This window comes from Phaenicophaeus curvirostris, chromosome 3 (genome assembly GCF_032191515.1).
Source record: "Phaenicophaeus curvirostris isolate KB17595 chromosome 3, BPBGC_Pcur_1.0, whole genome shotgun sequence".
NCBI lineage: Eukaryota > Metazoa > Chordata > Aves > Cuculiformes > Cuculidae > Phaenicophaeus > Phaenicophaeus curvirostris.
Genome location: NC_091394.1, coordinates 7085026 through 7109242, shown reverse-complemented (window position 1 = coordinate 7109242; position 24217 = coordinate 7085026). Strand labels below are relative to the sequence as shown.

General features: G+C 41.1%; 1 protein-coding gene across 3 annotated transcripts in view; it reads right to left on the bottom strand.

The window, feature by feature from the left end:
* STX17 (syntaxin 17) overlaps positions 1–22705 on the bottom strand; it is a 32969-nt gene extending 10264 nt beyond the window's left edge. The window contains exons 1-4 of one of the 3 annotated variants that reach the window (XM_069853313.1): positions 22351–22705; positions 15802–15983; positions 8212–8277; positions 954–1173 (exon numbers count right to left, since the gene is read on the bottom strand). In XM_069853313.1, coding sequence (XP_069709414.1) covers positions 954–1173; positions 8212–8277; positions 15802–15924 — 409 coding nt within the window. In that variant the 5' untranslated portion in view covers positions 15925–15983; positions 22351–22705. Of the gene's footprint in view, positions 1–953; positions 1174–8211; positions 8278–15801; positions 15984–21809; positions 22323–22350 lie in introns of those variants that run through there. The other 2 variants (XM_069853311.1, XM_069853310.1) reach the window with 2 other exon arrangements.
* Between the last annotated feature and the right edge of the window lie 1512 nt (positions 22706–24217).

Genomic DNA, 24217 nt, shown 5'->3' with positions numbered 1-24217 from the left:
GTTAATCACACTTGAAAGAGTTCTTGTATTTTTCTGTTGAGCAACAAGAAGGGACATGAAGTCCCATTTGATGGCAGGTTCTTCTACAATGCCATTGACTGAATAATCTCGATTTTAGAGACACATGAAATGTCCAAACAATTTAAAAAAATACTGCTACTGGAGCAATCAAACTAATCACTATTACGTGCAAGGATTTATTGCTGATGTAATCAACTTTCTCACACATCGTTAGCAGAGAACGCTAGCTGGTACCATGATATAATAAGGGCTTCCTCTGAAGACAGATGGCAGAGCTAGGAATGAAAAACATTTTGTAGAGAAAGGACAGAAAACCAGCAAACATGTCTGACTTGTAGCATGTTGCAGTGTGTTTTCAAAATCTTTTACTTAAATGGATTTATACTGCTTGCTGCTTTCTTGCCAGTTACCAAGATGAAATAGTACAGGAAAAGATATTCTTTCTATAGAGACTTGCTCCTCTTTTCCAGGTATTTCAGAAGCTGCAGATTATACTGTCTGTCACGTAAAAATTGTTTTCTTCTTCACGTTGCAAGCACTAATTCAATGAAAATAGCCTAAATGATTATTCAAATGCACTTAAGTGATTTGCAGGAGCAGGGGAAAGTAGTTAAGCTACTGTGAAACGTGAATGTAAATGTTGTTCTATGTATGAACAGTCTTCTATTTCCAGATCCAAGGCTATAGGATCTTTTTCATGGAAGGCCACAACTGTCTCATTTCTTAAGATACTTTAATTAAAGCGTTCTCCATTTATCAATACTCAATCATAGGTCATGAGAAAAGCATGATGTAAGGAAAGAAAAGCCACTTTTTGATTAACAATTATTCTTCAACTGAAATCTCATTTGTCAACCTGCTACTCCGGTCAGAAAATGTGAACTGGATACAACAATACAGGTATCGAGGATACAGAAATGAAAGTCTGTTACCTCCTCCTACAGTTACAGATCTGGTCAAAGAGGCATCCTCCTGTCCTTCCAGTTGCTTTTTAAGTTCTTCTGCAGATGCAGAATGGAGCTGCAGGAAGTCTTTTACCGCAAACGAAGCTTCCTCTTTAATGGGATTTATCATTTTCTGCAGAGCTGGGATGTCTTCCTGCCGGACTCGCAAACAGAGTTTCTCCATCTCTCTCATATTGGCATGGAGTTGCTGTAACAGTTTTAAGAGTTATTTTGCAGCTTACTATGCAAGAGCACCAGACACATTCAGTGGCTGGGAAGCAACTATCATTTTGATTATCTTTAATCGTGAAAAAACGCCATTTCTAAGTTTTAATAGGCTAAAACAACAACAAAAAAAACCCCAAACAGCTCAAAAGCCCCAGTTGAAACTCAAAAGTTTCAACCAACCTATGTTCCTGGTCACCTCTCCATCCGTTTTCTTTTCCAGGCTGCACTGTTTCACTGCAGCTGACTCTGCCTGTCAAAGATGTCCCCTGTGGCTGTGAAAGCCCATGCCTCCAGTAACCCAGTGGAACCTATCCTGGATCTCCCAGCTGCTGTTATTTTGAACTCAGTGCTATTCCCTGGTCTCTTCATAATGTTCTTGCAGAAGAGTCACCCCATAAAAACGACAGTGCTCTGCAGAGAAGGTCCTCACTTAAGGTAGTTCAGCCTAGAGAGGATCCCTTCTGAGTAAATCACAGAATGGTTTGTGTTGGAACTGGATGATCTTTAAGGTCCCTTCCAACTCAAATTATTCTATGATTCTATGATTCTATTATCTTCCCTGACAAACTAATATATCCATAATATCAGCCAACCACAAAACAAGGGAGAAGTATTTTTTAAGCCATCCCTATCGATGTTTTGGTTTTCTGCTGTCAATTTTATACTTAATCCACTTTCCCAAGTAAAGAAATCAATTTGTTTTATTTTAGGTTTCAATTAAAGTACATGACAAATTAATTCCCTATGTAATGACAAGTTATTTTGGCATCTGTGATCAATTTAGGCCTTTGCCAAAATATTTACAGAGGTTGCAACAGGTTAAAATAATATAAAAATAAGATAAATTATTGCTTCTCTAATAATAATAAGCAACTGTGGTCATTATAGCACTTCAGGATACAATCATTCGTAACCCCCACCTACCCCAAAACTATCAATCATTTCTGTTTAGGAAAGGCAACTTCAGGGACAAAGGAGGAGAATTACTTTTTTTTTGCAACGTTTCTATTCTTTTTTCAGAAGAAAGATTAATATACTTGTTTGATTGGTGTATCAAATACAATAAAATAGAAGCATTTCTTTAGCTACAAGAGTTTTGAGCAGACATAAACTATCCACAACTAGTGAGAAGAGTCTGTGTGCAGGCACCTCCTGTGAGATTCAGTCTACAGCAAAATTACAGGGTTCTTTTTTATTGCCTAGTTATTTTAAAATCTAAAAAAGCACACAATTTTTTCTTTTTCTACAAATGAAAAGAAGAAATTTATAGTTTAAATTACACCATTCAATGTTTTAGGACAGAGATTTTATCTAATTATAAAAAAAATAAGGCTGTAATAAAAATAATATTAAATGCATTACATTATAAGGTGATATAATAAATTGTATTATCTACCGCACTATTTACCAATTGTGTTGACTTTTCTCAGTGCTGAACACGAGAATGGATTAACACTTGTGAGTTGTTAGAAAAAGAAAAGTTTTCATCAGTGACACAAACCAGATACAGGTAATGCCTTAGAAATGCAGTATTGCTTACCTGGAAAAGCAGAAGCGAGGCGGAACTTATTTTATTGATCTACACTAGTATTTATTTTAACATTTATGAATAAAATAGTAGGAATAAAATTAGGAAAGAAGAAAATTAATTCAACAACAAATTGGAGTAGCACTGCACGAGTCATATTAGGCAACCAAACAAAGAACTATTGATTTGTGTTTGTCAAATTACTATTTGACAACTTAGGCTGCATTATTTAAGGCTAACCCCAGGTAAAACCACTGAGTAACAATTTAAAAAGAGAGATGCAAAAAATAACTCTGTAAGATACTGAGTTGAATTAGCAACATGGTACCCAATAATTTGGAGACTCCTGGAGTGCATTGAAGATAATTTCTTAGCCCATGATACTCCAAACGAGAACATGTTGTAGAACAGTGACAACAGTGAGTTCTGGATGGGCTAACGAGGCTTTCGAAGCAGTTTGTTTAAAAAGAGGAAAAATTCCCTGGTGAAATGGAGTTAAAACATAGCTCTGCTGGCGATTCACACCGCTGCAAGTGGGGCAACCAACCAGTATTGCCAGTGCACAGGGATAATGAAGACGGACACTGTGCAGTGACCAACACAACCACCAACCTGCTGCTGGAGCATTCACAAATCTTCTGAACAGAAGCGTCAAGAGATACAAACCACCCACCCCAAGGAATAGCTAAATCACGTCCTCGCTTCTACGGTTCATTATTAACTTGCTGATCAAAGGGTGAGAAGGAAGATGGAGGAACGAGATGATGGTATTTACCTATTTGGTGAAATTTAATTTTCATACCTCTTGCTTTGTGGTTTTGGAGAGGACTCTTGTTCCATTTATTGTCAATTAAACAGGAGTTAAATGGATTCAGCCTAGCAAGAAAGCTAAGCCCCTGCTGCGAGAAGCAACGTCTTAGGAGCTCACCAGGGTGTAACATGATAAATATTATGGACATGCAAATGACTGTGACTTCTTTTCATAATCATATTAATGGGATAGAGTTTAATTTCTAGGTAGAGCACAGAAGTATATCACCATCTTCCCAACTGTTTCCACTTTTAAAACCAAGCTTACTCAGAGAGGAAGGTAATATAAAATCCTGTTTTCATTTATGGGAACTCCTGAGTTTCAAACTCATCAAATTCAGCCCAAAAGACACACAATTTTTCTTTATAGTATTTGCAATTTTGGTCTGTTAACTTCAAAAAAACCCAACTATTGGTCTTCATTTCAAATGGCCTTCTCTCAAAACCCAGAGGCAAAAGCCTTGAGACGTCATCTCTTAAAAGCATGATCTGTCAACCCTATTTTATTTTTGACAGATGTTTATCTAATCTGGTCTTAAAAGGACTTTACAATTAAGATCATTATGAAGAGGTTGTCCTCCTTGATATTATATTGCAAGAATTCATTATCCTAGTTGCTATAGCTTTTTCCTCGCCTCTAATGTAGGAACTCTTAGTTTAAACCAGGTATTTCTTAATCCTCTCTGTTCAAAACAGAAGATGACAAGCCCTATGATCATTACATATTCTAAATCTGTTCTCTCCACCAGAATCCCTTAGTCTCTCCCAGCTTGACACTGTTTGCACAGTTTTGCTATATAATGAAACTAATGTTCTGTAGCTATTATATGTGCTTTCACCTGTAGGTCTCGAAAGACTCTATTGGAGTAAGGTTCACTCTTCTTCTTGAATAGATTCATAACTGAGGTAGGGAGACAAATTCTGAGCCCAATTTTTCTAAAATCTATAGATGAGCCAAAGGAGGGCTTCATTTCAACTTCTTTTTTAAATTGCTGTTGCTGAAAATGACTGTACACAACTGTCCATCAAGCCTACCTTATCACTAAGCACACAGTTTTAAATAACCAAGAGAAGGAATTATTATAAGTATTCATTTTTTAAAATTCTCTTTAAAATCACAAAGTATCTTCCCATATTTTGCTCCTCCTAAGTGGTTTATGAATGGGAGTTCCTCTACAGATGTCTTGGACATACAAGAAAAATTATAAGACTCCCTATGGAATTTGGAAGTCTTAAAAGCAAATTTCAGCAAACCAATAAACCTTATTTATACAAAAGAGAAAAAATAGCAGAGATATCACATTACAGAGAAATGACCCTACAGCTCAATTCATTCCTGTCCTTTCAAAAGTTTTGGTCATAGAATCATAGAATGGCTTGGGTTGGAAGGGCCCTTTACAGGCCATCCAGTCCAACATCCCTGCAATAAGCAGGGACATCTTCAACACGATCAGGTTGCTCAGAGCCCTGTCCAACCTCTCAGCCCTTTGACGTTTGCACAAGCTGTATCCATGCAGGTCTCTTCTTTATCCTGGTGCCCAGAGGGGCCTCATGTTGGGTCAACAGTGTAAACCTGAGGTGTCCTTTATGCTCTTTCCTTGTGGTGTTACGTGTCCCTAACCTACAGCAGCCGTGGCACAGCACTGCGGGTCGCTGTGTCCACCTGCCTGCAGTTGAGAAAGAATTCCTTTACTTCCTTCTTTGTTGTCATCCATTACTTTTTCTCAGCTGTAATGAAATTGATTGCACAGAAGAGATGGGTGTTGCTGGTAAAACGTTGCTAGTGACATTCAGGAGTGTATTTGAGTGTAAAGTGATGACGATATTTTAAGGCAGCCTAGAGCAAGCCTACGGAGACATGGCACCTTTTACATCAAGTTACACTGCTTTGAAAACCACCTTTTACTTGTAAACAACTTTCAGTTGAAATTAAAATCATAAAAATTAAAAAGAAAATAATTAATTAATATTTTTCAAGTAGCTTTCCCACTTAGAGCAACACAATGGAGTGACTATGTCTGCCTAGGCATGTTTTGCAGAAGAAAGTCTGAATATAGACTAAAGCCAGATCATTCATCAAAACAGCCTCAAGTAGCACCAGAGAAGATTCAGATCAGACATCAGTAAAAATTTCTTCACCAAAAGGGCTATCAGGCACTGGGAAAGGCTGCCCAGGGAGGTGGTTGAGTCACCATCCCTGGAGGTATTTAAAACACGGGTAGATGAGGTGCTCAGGGATACGGTTTAGTAGTGGGCAGGAACAGTTGGACTCGATGATCTCAAAGGTCTTTTCCAACCAAGCAATTCTATGATTCCATGAACAGTTCCTTTTGTTGTTCAATGCCTTATATTCCCTCTACTAACTGCAGCATTTTTCTGCCTCTTACTATGAATATGATCAAGGCAGTCCTTGGGTGATACAGCAAAATACTGCCATTTCATCGAGATTAACTCAAATCTTGCAATAATTAACTCATTGTACAGTACAGTCAACATATACGTGGGTGAAGCCTAGCAAAACTACCTATTTATTCCAACCCTAACATTTTAAGAAGTCCACAGATCATCCCTAAAAATGATAATTCACAAGAGCACATTAATGAAAACACACTTGGTACACAAGAGCTATTTTCTTAGTATTTTTGAAAGGGTGTTATCATATCCTATAAAAAGATTTCCCCATTTTCTTCACTTTCCTTTTTATAAGTATTTAACATGACATCCAGTCACCAAGAAAGAAAAGGTATACGTTTATGCTCATCTATACTTCTATTCTAATTTTGACCATCATCAAAAGTACAATAGAAGTAATTATTCTGGGTAAACTGAAAATTCAGAAAAATGGCTAATTATGTGCACATGGATTAAATGTAGAGTGGCTGTGCATGTATTTGTCCAAAACCTGTGGCGGATGCCTTGGGTCAATATTGACTTAGGGATTCCTAATGTATTTTTACAACATCTAATTTTGAGAGCAAAGTGTGCACTGCAGAGAACATTTGGTATCACAATAATTAATCTGATTTCTTTGCAAACAAACAGATCACAAGTCCATTGGTAAACATTTAAACAGCTTACAGCAAACACATTCTACATGTCATATAATTTATTATCAAGTACTCCAGACTCCTAACTATTCAATTAAAACAAAGAGCCAGTCTACTCTTCTTGCACGGACCCAGATTCTTATTCTGCTCTGTGGGTATCAGAATGTGAAACACTATAATGCATAAGTTGTATCCAAATCTAAAAGCAATATGCTTTAAATAAAATCTAAGAAAATTTAGTTTGGCTGAAAGTGAAAAAGGCAGACTTTAGGTTGAAGAGAAATATAAATATTTCTAGAGATAAATATAAGGTTTTATTACTAAAGCAATTTATGTTTTTTAAAAACATCATCTTCAATATGATTACTACTTCTCTAATTATTGATAGATTTTGTCTTGCTAAACAAATGATACCAATAATAAAAGGTTCCAAGAGAAGACTTTCCTACCCTTCAGATGAGAAAACAGATTAGAGCACAGACATGCTTATCACAACACACCTGTTTGGATGTCATTATTTTAACAGGAATTCCATCTTTGGAAGAGTCTTCTGATATTAAGAACAAACTCTTATTCAAATTTCAAAAATACTTGGTGAAAAAGAAGAATAAACATTCAAACCTCCAAATAACAGAAAAATCAAGTGGATTTAATATGTCACTTCTTATCATCTACACTAAAAAAGCTAACACCTTCCATTCCTCAGAAAAGATAAATAACTCCCGCTCTGCCCACTGTCTAACACTGTTGTTCAATCATGATTAAGTTCTAATTTCTGAGGGTTTTTTTTTTCCTCCATTTTTAGTCTGTTCTAATTTCCCACAGGAGCGTGTAAAGTGCTGCAACAAACGTGGGAATTCATACTATTAGAAATACAAAATACAGTGGTTTAGGACTGTGCTGCCCCTGTTGGCAAAGCCTGCATGTCTAGATGCAGTGTAGGTCACAGGAGGTTTGTTCCAGTAACAAAGTCACATCCCTCCTCTGAATGACACCTATGAAACAAACACAAGATGCCTTTCCTGCTGGCAAAGACACACCTGTCCTGCAGATCTGGTCTTTCTGGGTTTCTGTATGGATGATCTTTGGCTATTTAGCAGTGTGAAGGCTCCGATTCAGCATTAGCTTTTACATCATTTTCATCAAGACGTGCATTTTTTTTTAGAAACAGATATGAGATTCCCTGTGTGCTGAGCTATGGGTGACTACACAAAGTGGCTGAGATGATGCCACGCTGACAAATGTGTCTGGTAGTTCCTCCTCTGATGGTATTATATGTTTAACAAGAGATTTGCACACTAAACTAGTAGTCCAGATGTTCTGTGTTTGGTCTGAAACCAAATTAACAGTATCCCTGATGGCAATTCCCATCTTCTAATTTAGTAACATAAGACAATAGTTTGCAAGAAAAACATGTCTCCAAACTTCTGTTTGTTTAAGAAACGTTTCTGACTGTATTTCCCTCATAGGACACAGGTAGGAAATCCCACCCTATTAAACAAAGTAAAGCACTATCATGTACTTCTCAAATCCATGTAAAATAAACATCTCTGTGAACACCCATCCCTAAGCTAACCAGCACTATGTATGTAATTTAATTCCATTAACATCACAGTCATTTTAATATCCTTACCTGAACTGTTCTTCCTGCGTTGATGTGCTCTTCGTGCAGCCTGTCCCAGAGCCTGCATCTTTGATACTGAAATAAAGGAAAAACACGCCATATAAATGCTATTTTCACCAACTAGCTATGCAGAAAAAAGCAACCTTCAGTAAATAATCACTTTAATTTTCCAAACTGACAGGAAAGAAGCCGAGTCATGGGGATTTTCACTGCAAAATTAGAGAGGTAAATAGCGATGTACTTCGTGAATAACTTTGTACAATGTATTTTACTGAACAGCAGATAATCAGGGTTTCAGCATCAGTTTTTAACAATAAAAACATATCAGAGCATCCTGATGCTGCTGTGGCATAAATAACTCAAAGGGCAGGAGGAGGAAAACAGAACGGAATAGCGGTTAAGCAGTGCTGGTCACAGAGGACAACAAGGCATTTGATAGTATTTACGAAGAGAATTGCATTCATTACACAGCACCACTGTCTACATTTACACTTATTATTTATATGTAGTTACAAACGCAGTTTGGAGAACCATAAGGGCAGATGTGACAGGTTGAGAGAGTTGGGGTTGTTCAGCCTGGAGAAGAGAAGGCTCGGAAGAGACCTTGTAGCGACCTTCTAGAACCTGACGGGGGCCTGCAGGAAAGCTGGGGAGGGACTGTCTACAAAGGCTTCTAGTGATAGGACTAGGGGCAATGGGTACAAACTGGAGAGGGGCAGATTTAGACTAGACATCAGGAGGAATTTCTTCACCATGAGAGTGGTGAGGCCCTGGCACATGTTGCCCAGGGAAGCTGTGGCTGCCCCATCCCTGGAGGTGTTCAAGGCCAGGTTGGATTGGGGCTTGAGCAGCCTGGGCTGGTGGGAGGTGTCCCTGCCCATGGCAGGGGGGTTGGAACTCGATGATTTTTAAGGTCCCTTCCAACCCAAACTATTCTATTGACTCCATGTGGCACCTGCATGAGGCTCCACTAACTTCAATGGGAAAATATCCATAGAGCACTTCCTTGGAACATGGGCCGAAACCATCAAATTGCATTTACAATATTAGACAATATTAGGATATTATGTTTAATTGCTTAAATAACAGGACAAACTATTTACCATGATTTCTAAGTTATTTTATATGTAAAGATTAATTCCTTAATTTCTTAATATGATTTGCTACCAATTAAAAACTTGATCTACACCCTCCACCTTCCTTTAATTCTTTTCATAAATTTAAATGCCACAGCAATAAGGACCATAAGTCACTGTGCTTCCTAAAATAAAACAAGAAATCTGAAGTTACTTCTTATTTTCACAGAGAAAGGTTCTTTCATGCTAGGATTTTGTAGTGCTATGGCAGAAAAAAAGGTTTAGTGTTCAATTAAGTCAGATTAAAGTGATTTTTCTAGGAAACCAGCAACTTCTGCATAAATTATTATGCCATTAAAATTATTGCCGTTGTTCTTTAAAACAGACAAAAGAATCTGGACCAACAGTAGATATTCCCATTCAGTCACCCCTGAAAGAGTTCTGAGACAGGAATTTCGGAGGATGGAACAGAAGCAACTTGAGGAAACATTACCTTTTTGCTTTCAACTTACTGTAATACGTTGTCCACACACCTAATAGTAACAAATCCTGTTAGGATTATTTCCAGCTAGGACCAACAAGAAAAATTCCCCAGGAAACCTTTGTTGCTCTTTCCAATTTCTGCTGGAAATGTTCTGCATATTTATCTGTTATGTATTCAGAAGTTTCATTACTTTGCTTCAAAATTCCTAGTATACTAGTGATGACCTCAAAGAATGCAATGAGTTAACACACTCAGAGCAATGGCATTAATGTGGTGAGAGAATTCTTCCTTGTTGACTTCTTCATCAACCAACACAAAAAAGGCTGTAGTCCCAGGCAATGGTCACTGTAGGACAGTCAAGGATAGTAAACCTTGAAAGATGGTATTGACTTTACTCATAATTAGCAAATACATTTAAAATTAAGGGAGGTCCATTAAGGTGATCTTGAGTGCTCTCATGAAGCACATGCAAGAGAACCGGGTGATCAGGCCCAGTCAACACGGGTTCATGAAAGGCAGGTCTTGCCAAACTAACCTGATCGCCTTCTAGGACAAAATGACCCGCCTGCTGGATGAGGGAAAGGCTGTGGATGGATCTTCCTGGACTTCAGTAAAGCCTTTGACACAGTTTCTCACAGCGTTCTGCTTGAGAAACTGTCACCTCTGGCCTGGACAGGCGCACACTCTCCTGGGTGGAAACTGTTTGGCTGGAGGGCCCAGACAGTGGTGGGAAACGGTGTGAAATCCAGCTGGAGGCCAGGGACAAGTGGGGTTCCCCAGGCCTCAGTGCTGGGTCCAGCCCTGTTCAATGTCTTTATCAATGACCTGGATGAAGGCATCGAGTGCACCCTTAGCAAGTTTGCAGACGACACTAAGCTGGGTGGAAGCATGAATCTGCTGGAGGGTCTGGAGGCTCTGCAAAGGGATCTGAACAGGCTGGACTGATGGGCAGAGTCCAATGGCATGAGGTTTAACAAGGCCAAATGCCGGGTCCTGCACTTGGGGCACAACAACCCTGTGCAGCTACAGACTAGGAGAAGTCTGGCTAGAAAGCTGCCTGGAGGAGAGGGACCTGGGGGTGTTGGTTGACAGCGACTGAACATGAGCCAGCAGTGGCCCAGGTAGCCAAGAAGGCCAATGGCATCTTGGCTTGGATCAGAAACGGCGTGACCAGCAGGTCCAGGGAGGTTCTTCTCCCTCTGTACTCGGCACTGGTGAGACCGCTCCTCGAATCCTGTGTTCAGTTCTGGGCCCCTCACCACAAGAAGAATGTTGAGGCTCTGGAGCGAGTCCAGAGAAGAGCAAAGAAACTGGTGAGGGGGCTGGAGAACAAGTCTTACGAGGAGCGGCTGAGAGAGCTGGGGGTGTTTAGCCTGGAGAAGAGGAGGCTGAGGGGTGACCTAATTGCTCTCTACAACTACCTGAAAGGAGGTTGTGGAGAGGAGGAAGCTGGGCTCTTCTCCCAAGTGACAGGGGACAGGAGAGAGGGAATGGCCTTAAGCTGCACCAGGGGAGGTTCAGGCTTGACATTAGAAAAAAATTTTTCATGGAAAGGGTCATTGGGTACTGGAACAGGCTGCCCAGGGAGGTGGTTGAGTCGCCTTCCCTGGAGGTGCTGAGGGGCATGGCTTAGTGGTTGATAGGAATGGTTGGACTCAATGATCCTGGGGGTCTTTTCCAACCTAGCAATTCTATGATTCTACCACCAACGAAGTTCACAGCGGCATGCCAAAATCTCCACCTTCCTGTTGTACCAGGACAATTGCTGCTTTCATCTAACAGAAGATGACAGAATGTTGTAACTCTTTTGGATAAGAATGCATTTCATTCCCTCCTTTGGAGTGAAAAGCCATCCAATCCATGGGATGCACTTTAGAAAACAAGAACTCTTCGGGGAATACACGAAAATTAAAAAACCAAACAAGTATAGAGTGCTGATATCTTAAGAGTATAAATTTTAAGTCTTCAGAAACTGTCATATGGAAAGCTGGATAGTTGAGAAGCAATGTTATGACAATGGATTTATGATAGCTGCTTCCTCTGAAAAGGTGTAGTCAAGGTCAAATTTCATTATATATTGATTTTATAGTTTCTTCAAACAGTGATTTAGTAGATTAATTGTTTGGACTATCTCTGGAACCTAAGGTTTAAATCAATATTCATGAAATGAGGTTAGAGATATTGGCTTCATCATAAGTAAATAATGTTGCTGCTCTAAGCAATTTGACATAATTAGTGATTTTTTGTTTAAAAGTAGCCTCTAAAATAAACAGGACCAGATTCTACAAAATTATCCTTTTACCTCTAGGGATGTTTGGTTTACATGGCTGAAAGTTAATTTTGCAAAAAGTATTTTAGAGAAAACCATTTGTACTGATGATGCTGACAGCACACACAATCACTGGAACACATTTGTTGTGGTTAAAATGCACTTAGAAGATGTAAAAATATAAATGACTATGGAAGTATTTCAACCAAACTATTACTAGGTGTTCTGATAATCTAAAACTATCTACAGGGACAGATTTCAAATTCAGATTTGCCATATTTTTATTCTCACCTTCACATAAATCTATCAATAGAATAAACTTTTGAATATTTTCTGTTCTTACAGCCAGGAAAGTATTTAAAAAAGAAAGAAACTTTTAAATTTTAAGAACTTTACACTAAGTGTAGATTTTTTAAAGAACATGGCATTTAGAGACTATTTTTATACTCACATGTACTACTTCTCATAAATGTTCATTTAATTTTTTTGCCAATACACAGAAGTTCGCAAGCCTTCAGTACTGCTGAACACCTTCTGGTACAGTTACCAACTGCTTCTTTGAAGGTTTTATCCACAGTTACTTGTTTCTAATAATTCCTCCAATTACTAATTTAAATATCAACTCTGCCAGGATTTATACTGTCTAAGGATGCGGAAATTTTTAATTAATAGTATTCTGAAATCAAAAAGACAAATCTGTACTAAATGCTGCTGCGACTTCTTGCTTTCCTAAAAGTGTTGTTCTAGAGGAATGAATCACAGTTAACACTATAAAGAACTAAGTTTACAATTATTTAAGGACTTTCTGATCTACCTCATTGCTCCACAATCGTTGATGCGGTCGGCGTTAACTGGAGTGCTGCCCTGAAGATATCATTTTTAACATAATTTTAACTTAAGCCAACTACAGACCAAAAACTCTGCTTCTCTGCAACCAATAAATCCCTCTTGGTGGATTATGGCAAATGCATGTTGCTTCCATGAGCAGTCGTGCAACTACTGGTTAAAGAAAGAAAGCTACAACATAGCTACCAAGACTGTCTCTATTTGAATGAAATAGTTTGCAGGAAAAAAAAGTGCTATTATTAGGATGCTGTCCTCTAGGCACCTCTGAATCCTGTTCTATTCCACACTACTACTCACTAGTTGCCCTTAGGTAGCTCTATGGCCACGGCTGAGAGACGTGCACACTGACCTCTCCAAGGAAATTTAACAGTTGAGGCTCCTTGCTCACCCATCGTCATAGAATCACAGAATTCCTTGGGTTGGAAGGGACCTTTATAGGTCATCTGGTCCAACCGCCCTGCAGGAGCAGGGACATCTTCAACTAGATCTGGTTGCTCAGAGCCTCATCCAACCTGACCTCGAATGTTTCCAGGGATGGGACTTCCACTAGTCCCCTGGGCAACCTGTTCCCAGTGCTTCATCACCCTCATTGTAAAAAATGTCTTCCTTATATGGAGTCTAAATCTACCCTCCTTTAGTTTAAAATCTCCTTGTCTTGTCACAACAGGCCTTGCTAAAAAGTCTGTCCCATCTTTCCTCTAAGACCCCTTTAAATACTGGAAGGCTGCTACGAGGTCTTCCTGTAGCCTTTTCTTCTCCAAGCTGAACAACCCCAATTTCTCAGCTTGCCCTCATATGGGAGGTGATCCAGCCCTTGGATCACTTTCACGGCCCTCCTCTGGACCTTATCCAACATCTCCACGTCTTTCTTGTGCTCAGGGCTCCAAAGCTGGACACACTACTTCAGGTGAGGTCTCACCAGAACTGAACAGAGGGGTAGAATCACCTCTCTATTCCAAGAGTAAATTAATACCAACTCCTCTCTACTCTGCTTACAATGCAAAGTAACTCAAGTAGCTGTTCTTAATGGGAGAACAGAAGGTAGAGAACAGAAAGTCGTTCTTGGCCATGAAGGTACAGGGCTACTGCAAACTGGCTGATTCCAAAGCAAAAAAGTCAGATGGCATCTAGGTGATGTAATGAATCATACAAATAGAGAATAACAAAGAGTAAACAACATGCTGTGACTAAAAAATAGGTCACCTCATTCAGAAGTTATTGCTTCAGCCAAATATTATACTAACACACTTTTCAGTTTGTGAATATTGCACTTCATATCTTTATTATATCTTTATTACACCCTTTCTAGGAAGGGTCAAATGATTATCTTCCACCATTAGCCCCAGCAGAGCCAGGTCTTATTCTATCCCAGCCTTTCCCTCATCCCATGAACAGCCACCATTTTTGCACTGTCACCACTCATCTGAGGTACTTCTTCACAAGCTCTACCCCTCCCATTCTTTATCCTTTACTTACACGAGCCAGGAATAGTTTTGTCTTGCATCCAAGTACGGGAAACTAAAAGACTGAGACTTCAGGATACAAGAAAAATCATCTCCCATTTTCATTCTCAGATTCAGGACCAATCACATCAGCAACTCCAAGAATAAGCTCTGGTAATTTCTAGCACGGCGAGTGTGCTCGCTGTTGTCTAAATCTTCAGCAGTCTTCAGCTGGTAGAATTTAACCAGTGAAAGGTGTCCCTGCCCGTGGCAGGGGAGTTGGAACTGGATGATTTTTAAGATCCTTTACAACCCAAACAGTTCTATGATTCTATGATCTACATGCAAATCATTTTTTATTTTTTAGAATAGTACCTCTTGGCCAAAACATGGCAGATTTTTAGAGGCACAACAGAATGCACAGTCCAAACAAAGACTACACACAAAAATTCTCAACACATCACTGTTTAAAGAAATTATTAGCACTAAGCTATCAATCACTATCGCCTACACTAAATATTTTTTATTAAAAGAAATTACTGTCTCTTGAACAACACAATACTTCCTGATTATGTTCTCAGAAACAAACCTACAGATTATTCTCCCTCCCCTCCATCCCCAAACTACTCAAGGCAGACACTGGGCATGGAAAATTTCATACAAAAGATTATCCACTTGATAAAGTTACAGTAATGTTATGGCAAAGTTGTGAACAAGTGACAGCAGCAAAACACAAAACAGTTTCAGCAATACCATGAGAGAGACCCTTCAGGCCATACAATCAAAATCCTGTTCACATATTTTCTTCTCATTTACTCATTCCTTCCCAAAGTGTCAAAAAATGTAGTTAGGTGTGCTACACCATCCAGACTTACACATACACTTGATTTTCTACATCGTGAACAAGCCGAATGAAATGAAGATGACGCATGCTTTTTCAGAAACATGTCCAGAACTTTGCAGAACTACAGCCATTCACTGTCACTGATTTTTCTGTGGTGAAAGTGTAATCTTTTCTAAACAAATATGTCTTCTGTCAGCCATTTCAAAAATTCCACTGCAATGTTGGTATAATGACCATAAGCAGGTTTCCAAAGTCACTCACTCTCTTCCTTTTTTTATTGGTGCCATCTGTTTCAGTAAATCTCTTACCACCAGGTATAAACAGTGAATTATTCAAAACAGTTGGCAGCAAACCACCATGACTTCAAGATAAAGTACAACTATTAGGCTCTTTGCCTTACAACAACTTTTTAACACAAGACAAGTAGTGATTCTCACTCTGCAGATTGACTAGTTCTCACTAGTAAAGGCCTTCATACACACTGAACGACCAGACAAGATAGAAGTTTCATTTTTTAGCCAAATTTGAATTAAAACATTTAATAATCAACTTTCCATTGAAATCTCTACATTATTTTCCAGCATGACTGCTTCTATACTGCAGAAAAAGAACTGTATTGATAAAAAGTGAACACTAACCTTCTCAATATTTATTTGGTGTTTTCGTAACCTCTCCAAATCTGTTGGAATTGCCACTTTAATGAACTTCTGAATAGCAGGTTCAATTCGACGGAGCTTAACTTTTTCATCATCTTCAGACATCCTAAAAGCAGCTTTCAAGTCAATACTTGCCCAGTATACATTCACAAAGGCAGAAACACCTAAAAGAAACAAGTACAGGCTTATAAAAATATGGCAATTTAGAAGCATTTTTTAAAGAAAAGCAAAATAAGGTTAATTAGTCTTTCCAATAACCACACCTATTTCAAAATCCATATTTGAGCAGTATTAGGTACTTAAAATCTGGATAATCTATTTGCATTTAAATGTATTATTTCCATTTATTTGCAGGCTTTGGGGATCATTCTTCCACAGATAAAACTTACCACTAACAAAGAAGATGGCTAAATAATTAAGGCAGATGCAAATAAGCTTTGCAGCGTAATGACAGGTAGAAACCTTCGAAAAAATGTTCCAATTAGATGCTTTGCTTGATCAGAGTTCAAGTCTTGCCAATTTAAGTTCTGAATCATCTCAAAAATTCTAAAACATGTTCTGAAAAGACACCAAAATAAAACTGATTTCGTAAGCCCCCTTCCTAGAAAGACTAAGAGCTCCTAAACGATGGTCTGCACTCCAAATTGCATTCATCCTCCACTGAAAATGATGAAGGGATCACCTAACAAGGGGTTTAAACGGGTTGCTGAAATATCTGCAGGACCGGCAGGTACATAAGCAGCCTAAATTATGTTCCCTGAATATGCATAAAACATAACTTTGAAGTCTCACTTCTCTAAAAGAAAGTTATGTAGAATTGCATATGATAGCATTTATCTACAGAGCATGAGTAATATAAAAGAATTCCATTATGTTGAATGCACACAAAGGGCAAGAAAAAAAATCATTGCTGAGATAATTTTGTAGTTTACTACTGTATAAACAGAGGGTTTTTAAATGAGGTTTTTTTCAGTACACTCCTTTTGAACGAAAAAAAAGAAATTGCATTGCAGACACATATGAGAAAGTTTGGTCTCAATTGGCAGAAAAACACACACACACACACACACACAGAGACTTGGTTATATGAAAGTATGTGTACTACAACAGCAACTGCATCCAAAGGCTTTCCCTGACTTTCCTCTTCCAGTAACCAGACTAAATTAAATTAACAAAACTAGCATAATCCTCCTAGTACAGATGAAGTACAGCAGAATGTAATGGGTTAAAAAAATCTCCTATTTTTCACACAGTGACATTAGACATTAGTTTTCTCACACCTAACTGTGGTGTGAAAATGCAGAGGGAGAGTGCTGAGGTTCTTGCGAGACCTGTGATTCCTGCAGGCAGAGAGAACTTGAGGACAGACACCAGTTGATGGCACTGGGTGTTGGACTGAAACGCTCGGTCTCAGCCCTCACTTGTTGGCTGCAGGGAGGATATGTACAAATCTCCCTCACCTTCAACGGAGCCAAAGGAGCTTCCATCAGGCCACTGAGAATGCTGAAAGCGCTTCTGGCAAAGGGAAGTTGTGTTTCTAGAGGAAAACAGTCCCAGGTTACCCACCTCTCCCAACACAGCTGCAACTATGATAAAACAACGTTGTGTTTTTCTGAAGAACAGAACGCTAACACAAGACTCTCTTCCTTTATCTATCTCACCAACAAAGAAACTGAAGACTGTGGAAAACTGAGTATTAGCTGAGAGTAGATCAAGTTAGGAAAAATCAGTCTTGAAGGTTTCACTGATAGACCTCCTCCTTTTTCAGAACCTCTGAAGGAAATTACCTTATCAACTGACCCTAGAGTCATTGCTATATCATCCCTACTTCAAATCATAGGGGCAGACTATCCAGCAGTCTTACACATCCCCTTCTAACCAAAGGAATTTAATATTAATAGTTCCTTGTTGAAATCTCCAAATAAACATAGAATCATAGAATGGTTTCGGGTGGAAGGGACCTTAAGACCATCCCGTTCCAACCCCCCTGACATGGGCAGGGGCACTTTCCACTGGACCAGGCTGCTCAAACTCCCATTCAACCTGGGCTTGAACACATCCAGGGATGAGACATCCACAACTTCTCTGGGCAACCTGTTCCAGTGCCTCACCACGCTCACAGGAAAAAATTTCTTCCTAACATCTAATCCAAATCTTCCCTCTTTCAGCCTAAAACTGTTCCTCCTTGTCCTGTCACTGCACTCCCTGATAAAAAGCCCCTCCCCAGCTTTCTTGCAGACCCCGTTTAAGCACTGGAAGGCTGCTATAAGGTCTCCCTGGAGCCTTCTCTTCTCTAGACTGAACAAGCTCAACTCCTTCAGCCTGTCCTCATATGGGAGGCACTCCAGCCCTATGACCATCTTCATGGCCCTCCTCTGGACTCATCGTAACAGGTCTATGTCCTCACTATTCTGAGGACTCCATGACTGAACACTCCACGTATGGTCTCACGAGAGCAGAGGAGAGGGGCAGAATCACCTGCCTCAACCTAGCCTCGCATTTTTGGCGATGTAAAAAGATTTGTAATCCTTTTGTGTCAATTTATTCTTTCCACCATTCTAAAAACAGTAGCTTAAAAGCAAGTTGATAAAAAAATGCATGGGTACTCCTATTACACCTTGGTCACTACAGTCCCTAATGCTTCTGAAAGAGCCACTCGTATCTCACTATTGAACTCCATTTCGAGCCGAGAACAGATTTTGTTTTGCAATGAGCAAAAGATAAAAAACATCACATTCCGAACCACGGTACTTCCTCTTCGAACACACTTTTAATTTCCTGACAGCTTACGCACTAATCCACAAGTTTATGAGCTACATGAACTAAAAATTGCTTCCTTAAGGATATTCAGTAGCAATAGCAGGCTTTTCTTTAATACTGAATCATCTTGAAAAAGGGATGACACGAATTCTTCATACATCGCACAGCGTGAACTCACAGAAACCCATATCCCATTCTCTCTTAGAACAAATACAGTAAAGACTAAGCTAAATCCATCATAATGCTGTCCTTCACCTTTCATGACAGCTGGAGATTGAGAAGAGTCAAAATCAACACTTTAGTTGACTTATAAACTGGACCATTTTGAAAGCGGAGTTAATGTAAGCAAAGGCCAATATGTCTTGAGTGGGTCATCTGCATAACCTACAGTTTTAAATTCACAGATTTGGCTGCATGCAGGGCTCGAGACTAATTTTCTTCTCCTTAAAAACTCCCAGACAGTAAACCAGCTTTCATGAATCTCCTTAAGGCACTGCTGCCTAAAACCCACTGCCCAGTAAGTGTGAGAAACTAAGAAAAAAACATAAAACCCCCTTAGATTCTCATCAAGTGTCCTGCTTAATGTTCTCTCAAAAAGAGAATAGCAGCTTTTATAACAAAAAAATCTAATTCATAAATTAACAATAAGAAAATACACAAGATGTTACTTTTTTAAAGTTCATATAATATAGCAAATAAAATTAACATTACAAGTTTTTGTGATGACCATATATTTGTTCTGAATTCAATTTCAAGGAAATCTGAGGTTTCTTGCATACTTTATTGGGTTTGTGCTCTCCTAAGCATAACTTTAATTATTAATTTCCAAAGCTATAATGCCTGGGTTTTGAGTAATCACAGAATAACAGAACAGTTTAGGTTGGAAGGGATTTTCATTCATCATCCAGCAAAAGCTGAGTCAGATGTGGTTGCACAGGCCCTTATCCAGTCAAGTTGTAACACCTCCATGGATAGACACTTAATACACTCATTAGACCCACTCCTCCAGTGTCCGACCATTATCCAGGCTAAAATCAAAACCAAAACAACTTTCATGGCAGCTAAACCAGCTTGTGTCCATTGCCTTTCATCTTACTGTCATGCACCTCCAAGAGGAGGCTCTGTACCTTCCCACCAACATCAGTAAGATCTCCCTTTCCTTCACCTTCTCTTAAGACTGAACAAATCCACCCCCCTGTTTCTCCCTGAACATCACATGCTTCAACCTCCTGTACTAGTCCCACAGGTACCAGAGAGGAAGAGTCACTGCCTCGACTTATTGTCCCTGTTTACTAATACAGCCCAGAAAGTGATTGTCCTTCACTGTAGCAGCACACTCAGTCCATGGTCGTAATCAGTTCAGCATGCAGGAGACCACACCACACAGGTCCTTTTCTGCAAGGCTGCTCTCCATCAAGTCTTCCTACAGTCTGTTCCAGTCATCAGGCTCCTCTACCCGAGCTACAGGGCTTTCTTATTGGCTTTGCTGGAATTTATGAGGCTTCTGTCATCCCATTTCTCTATTCCCTCAAGCTCCCTCTGAGTAGCAGCCCTGTGCAGCCCATCAACCACTCTCATCAGGCAAGTAAAAAAAACACCGCTCTCAACTTCAGCTTTTTAAGAAGATGATTTTGTCCCTGGATCTGAATCGCACGTACGTGAACCTGCAGCAGTCATGGGACAGATCACCTTCCCTCTCTGAACATTTCTGTGCAGGCCTGTCACTTGAACAAGGGGCTGGACAGTCCTTTCTACAGGCATCTACCAAGTGCCAAGCACAAGAAGATCTCAAATTCTCTGAGACTGGAATACACAGCTCTGATTTTCTAAAATGAATTCAAGTTTGAGCAAAAAAACCCCAAGAGAATACCGTATCATCAAATCAGTAATTTAAAAAGTTAAAGTCATCTGTAATTAACTGTCCTTTATAATATTCACTGTGCAAGATATTTTGATAAACAAAGAAATTACAGAATCTCGTCTTTTCAAATACTGATGATACAAGCCTGTTAGAGGTTATCTTCTAAGTAAAATACTTTCAATTTTACATTCAAAATTCATGCACCAAAATTTAATTATATTTCAGTGACAGAAAGAACACTTATCCAGAAGTAATCAAGACCCAGACACGAAATAATTTTCAGTCAATTGTGTTAATAAAAAAGAAGACATATCCAAAGCACGCTGTAGCAGCATTATCAATGCATTCAGTGGTGACAAAAATTATATATATATCTCCCTTCTTAGTATTTACATTTTCTGGAAACTGGCCCCAAACTGAGACTGTAATTGTGAAGTAAAATTAGCATTCAAAAAAATGACATTAACTTGACGCCTGCACTTAATATGAAAATCATCTATGATTTTTACTAAGAAAAGGAAAAAAACAATCTTACCCAGTTTGTTCACCCCAAGTCCTTGAAATCATTTAAATGCATCTTCCATAAAAGATTAATCCACACGCTCTTGTTGATTAGTAACAGAGAAAAAGAAGGAAGAGTCCCACTGGTTTGATCTTTGCTTTAGCAAATAAACGGGCATTTAAAGCAAACAAAATTTTCCAAAAACATATCACTTCCACTTTCAACTTTCAAAGATCCAACCAGCATATGCCATCTTATTTCACTGTTTAAACCGAATAACTGTGAGAGGGAAAAGAATCTTAAGGCATCCAATTCCAAACAGTGAAAGTGTGAACTTAATTCTGACACTAACACAAAATCTGCACTTACTTTGTTGTGGTGCATAGAAAGCACATAGCCTTATATATGCAGTCAATCAGAAGTAAAAATCTTCCTATGTAGAGCAATATACTTGTAACTTGTATTATAAATTTCAGTAAATGCTGCTAATGCACATCAAATCTAACTCTTATGAATTTCTGTTCATCTGCCTAGTGTTCTCCATTCGGACACAGTAGCAAAAACGCAGAACAAGCCTTAAAAAGTCTTAATGTGAAGGGAAACATAGTGTAATACTCCTATTTTATTTTAATTCACTTACGATACTTTAGACAATCACTCCCACTAGAAAAAGTACTTCCAGAAGAGATGCCTTTTTTTAAAGGGTTGTAAGGCCAAAAAGCTTTTTCTGTTTCTCAAGGAAATAAAATAAATTGGAACACAGATCCTAGAATAGAGACTTGAAACAGCTTTCTCACTGAGCTGATCAAAAACTACTTTATCCCCAGAGCAGTACTGGACCCAAAACTGCCGTGACAGAGCACTCACTGTCGCTCACTTGGCCAAGGTCTGTAGTTAGTGAGGAACACATCCCTGTGTCAGGCCATGGCCAAACTGCACTTTGGGACTGAGTTAACATCTTTATCCTTTGTCTGTAAAAGGAACCAAAGGAAAACAGCTCTGTTAGGCTGAAATAGGCTGCTGTCACCAGCCCCAGCATATTCATGCAGTTACACGAAACTACTTAATGCGATAAAAAGCCACGCATGAGGGACCTCCCGCACCAACAACCAGAATTAGCAGCTGGACACAACAGGCTGTGGTTCCTAGGAGATCTGCGTACTTGTGGATCACCTGGCAAACCAAACTTTGTCCAGCATTTCGAGAAACCAGAGCAGACAACAGACATTTTGAATTGGTTTTATGCGTTTAAACCAGCTGCAGAAGGGCAGAAAATACCTAATGACTAACAAACACGTCAACGGCTTCTCAACAGAGCTCAACCGGTGGAACGAGTTCGTAGTGGACAGACACCTGCAACAGGTGGCTTCACCGCAGTTCCAGCTGCCATCAGAGCATGAATACTGACCTTTCTGTACAACTGGCCTATGGCTCCGGTCTCACTACAGCAACCAAGGAGTTACAGAGGCCTGCACTTCTGTATCCCTCCTACTTCCGAATCTTGCCTTCAAAAAGAGCAGAGAGTAGAAGCATAAGGAAAAAATAAAGTTCTCACGTCCTGTATCAAGGCTTCAAGCAGACCATAATAATTCCTCTTTCCTAAATTATGTTTTTGAAAGCTTAGGGAACACCAGGCTAAACAAATCATCACACTGTGCTTTTACCCTTCTTAAACACCAAACCAATCCAAGCTGGCATGACAGTTATGGTTGGGTTCAGCTCTCCTACTCCATCCATACCTCCCTGTGATCTGGCCTGAGCCTTCAGCTGCTGAGGACCCTCTGTGGGCCCGCCAGCCCCAGGGGGCAACCACACAGCCGGGACCCACAAGAAGGTGCTGAGGGGAATGGTTTAGTGATCGATAGGAATGGTTGGACTTGATGATCCAGTGGGTCCTTTCCTAGTGATTCTAAGGAGAGGACAACCCCACACGTGGGACACCCCCACAGCCAGGGGCACCCACACATGCAGGTCACCTTCATGGCAGGGGACATGGCCATGGGGCCATGGCCAGGACACCCCCACGGCAGAGCCACCTCCACAGCCAGGGCGCTCTCATAGAGGGGGACACCCCCACAGCAGGGGGCACCCACACATCCAGGTCACCTTCATGGCAGGGGACAGCCCCATGGCCAGGACACCCCCACCGCTGAGCCACCTCCACAGCCAGGGTGCTCTCATGGAGGTGGGCACCCCCACATCCAGGTCACCCCCCCCATCCAGGTCACCCTCACAGCAGGGGACAGCCCCTTGGCCAGGACACCCCCACCGCTGAGCCACCTCCACAGCCAGGGTGCTCCCATGGAGGGGGACACCCCCACATCCAGGTCACCCCCACACAAGGGACAGCCCTATAGCCAGGACACCCCCATGGCTGGGGCACCTCCACAGCCAGGACGCTCTCATGGAGGGGGACACCCCCACAGCAGGGGGCACCCCCACATCCAGGTCACCTTCATGGCAGGGGACATGGCCATGGAGCCATGGCCAGGACACCCCCACGGCTGAGCCACCTCCACAGCCAGGGTACTCTGATGGAGGGGGACACCCCCATAGCAGGGGGCACCCCCACATCCAGGTCACCCCCACATCCAGGTCACCCTCACAGCAGGGGATATACCCATGGCTGGGGCACCTCCACAGCCAGGGTGCTCTCATGGAGGGGGGCACCCCCACATCCAGGTCACCTCCACATCCAGGTCACCCTCATGGCAGGGGACAGCCCCATGGCCAGGACACTCACCCAGCTGGGACACCCACATGGGGGGGTGTATCCCCCCCCCACAGGGGACACCCCCACAGCAGAGAAATCCCCACGGGTGAGGCACCCCACTCCCAGGGACACCCACAAGATGAGGACCCCCCCCCCCCTAAACACACACAGAGGACGCCCCCGCGGCTGAGGCACCCGAAGAGCGGGGTTCACCCTTCCCCCCCACCCCCAGCCAGGCCATCCCCGCGGAGGGGGACGCCGCGCTGCTGGAGACACCCCCACACAGGGGACACCCCATCCCGGAGGTCACCCCCACGCCCAGGTGACCCCCGCGATGGGAACACACACACACACCACCCCCCCCCGCCCCGCAGCCGCCCCGGCCCCGCGCGCTCCTACCGCGGCCCCCGGAAGCGCGGCGGGACCGGCCCCTCCCGCCCCGCCCCGCGCGCCAAAGCGAAACCGAAAGCGCCGGCGCCACCGGCCCCGCCGCCCCCCGGCGGCCCCCGCGCCCCCCACGCCGGCACCGGGCTGCTCCCTCACCTCCTCCCTCCCTCCTTTG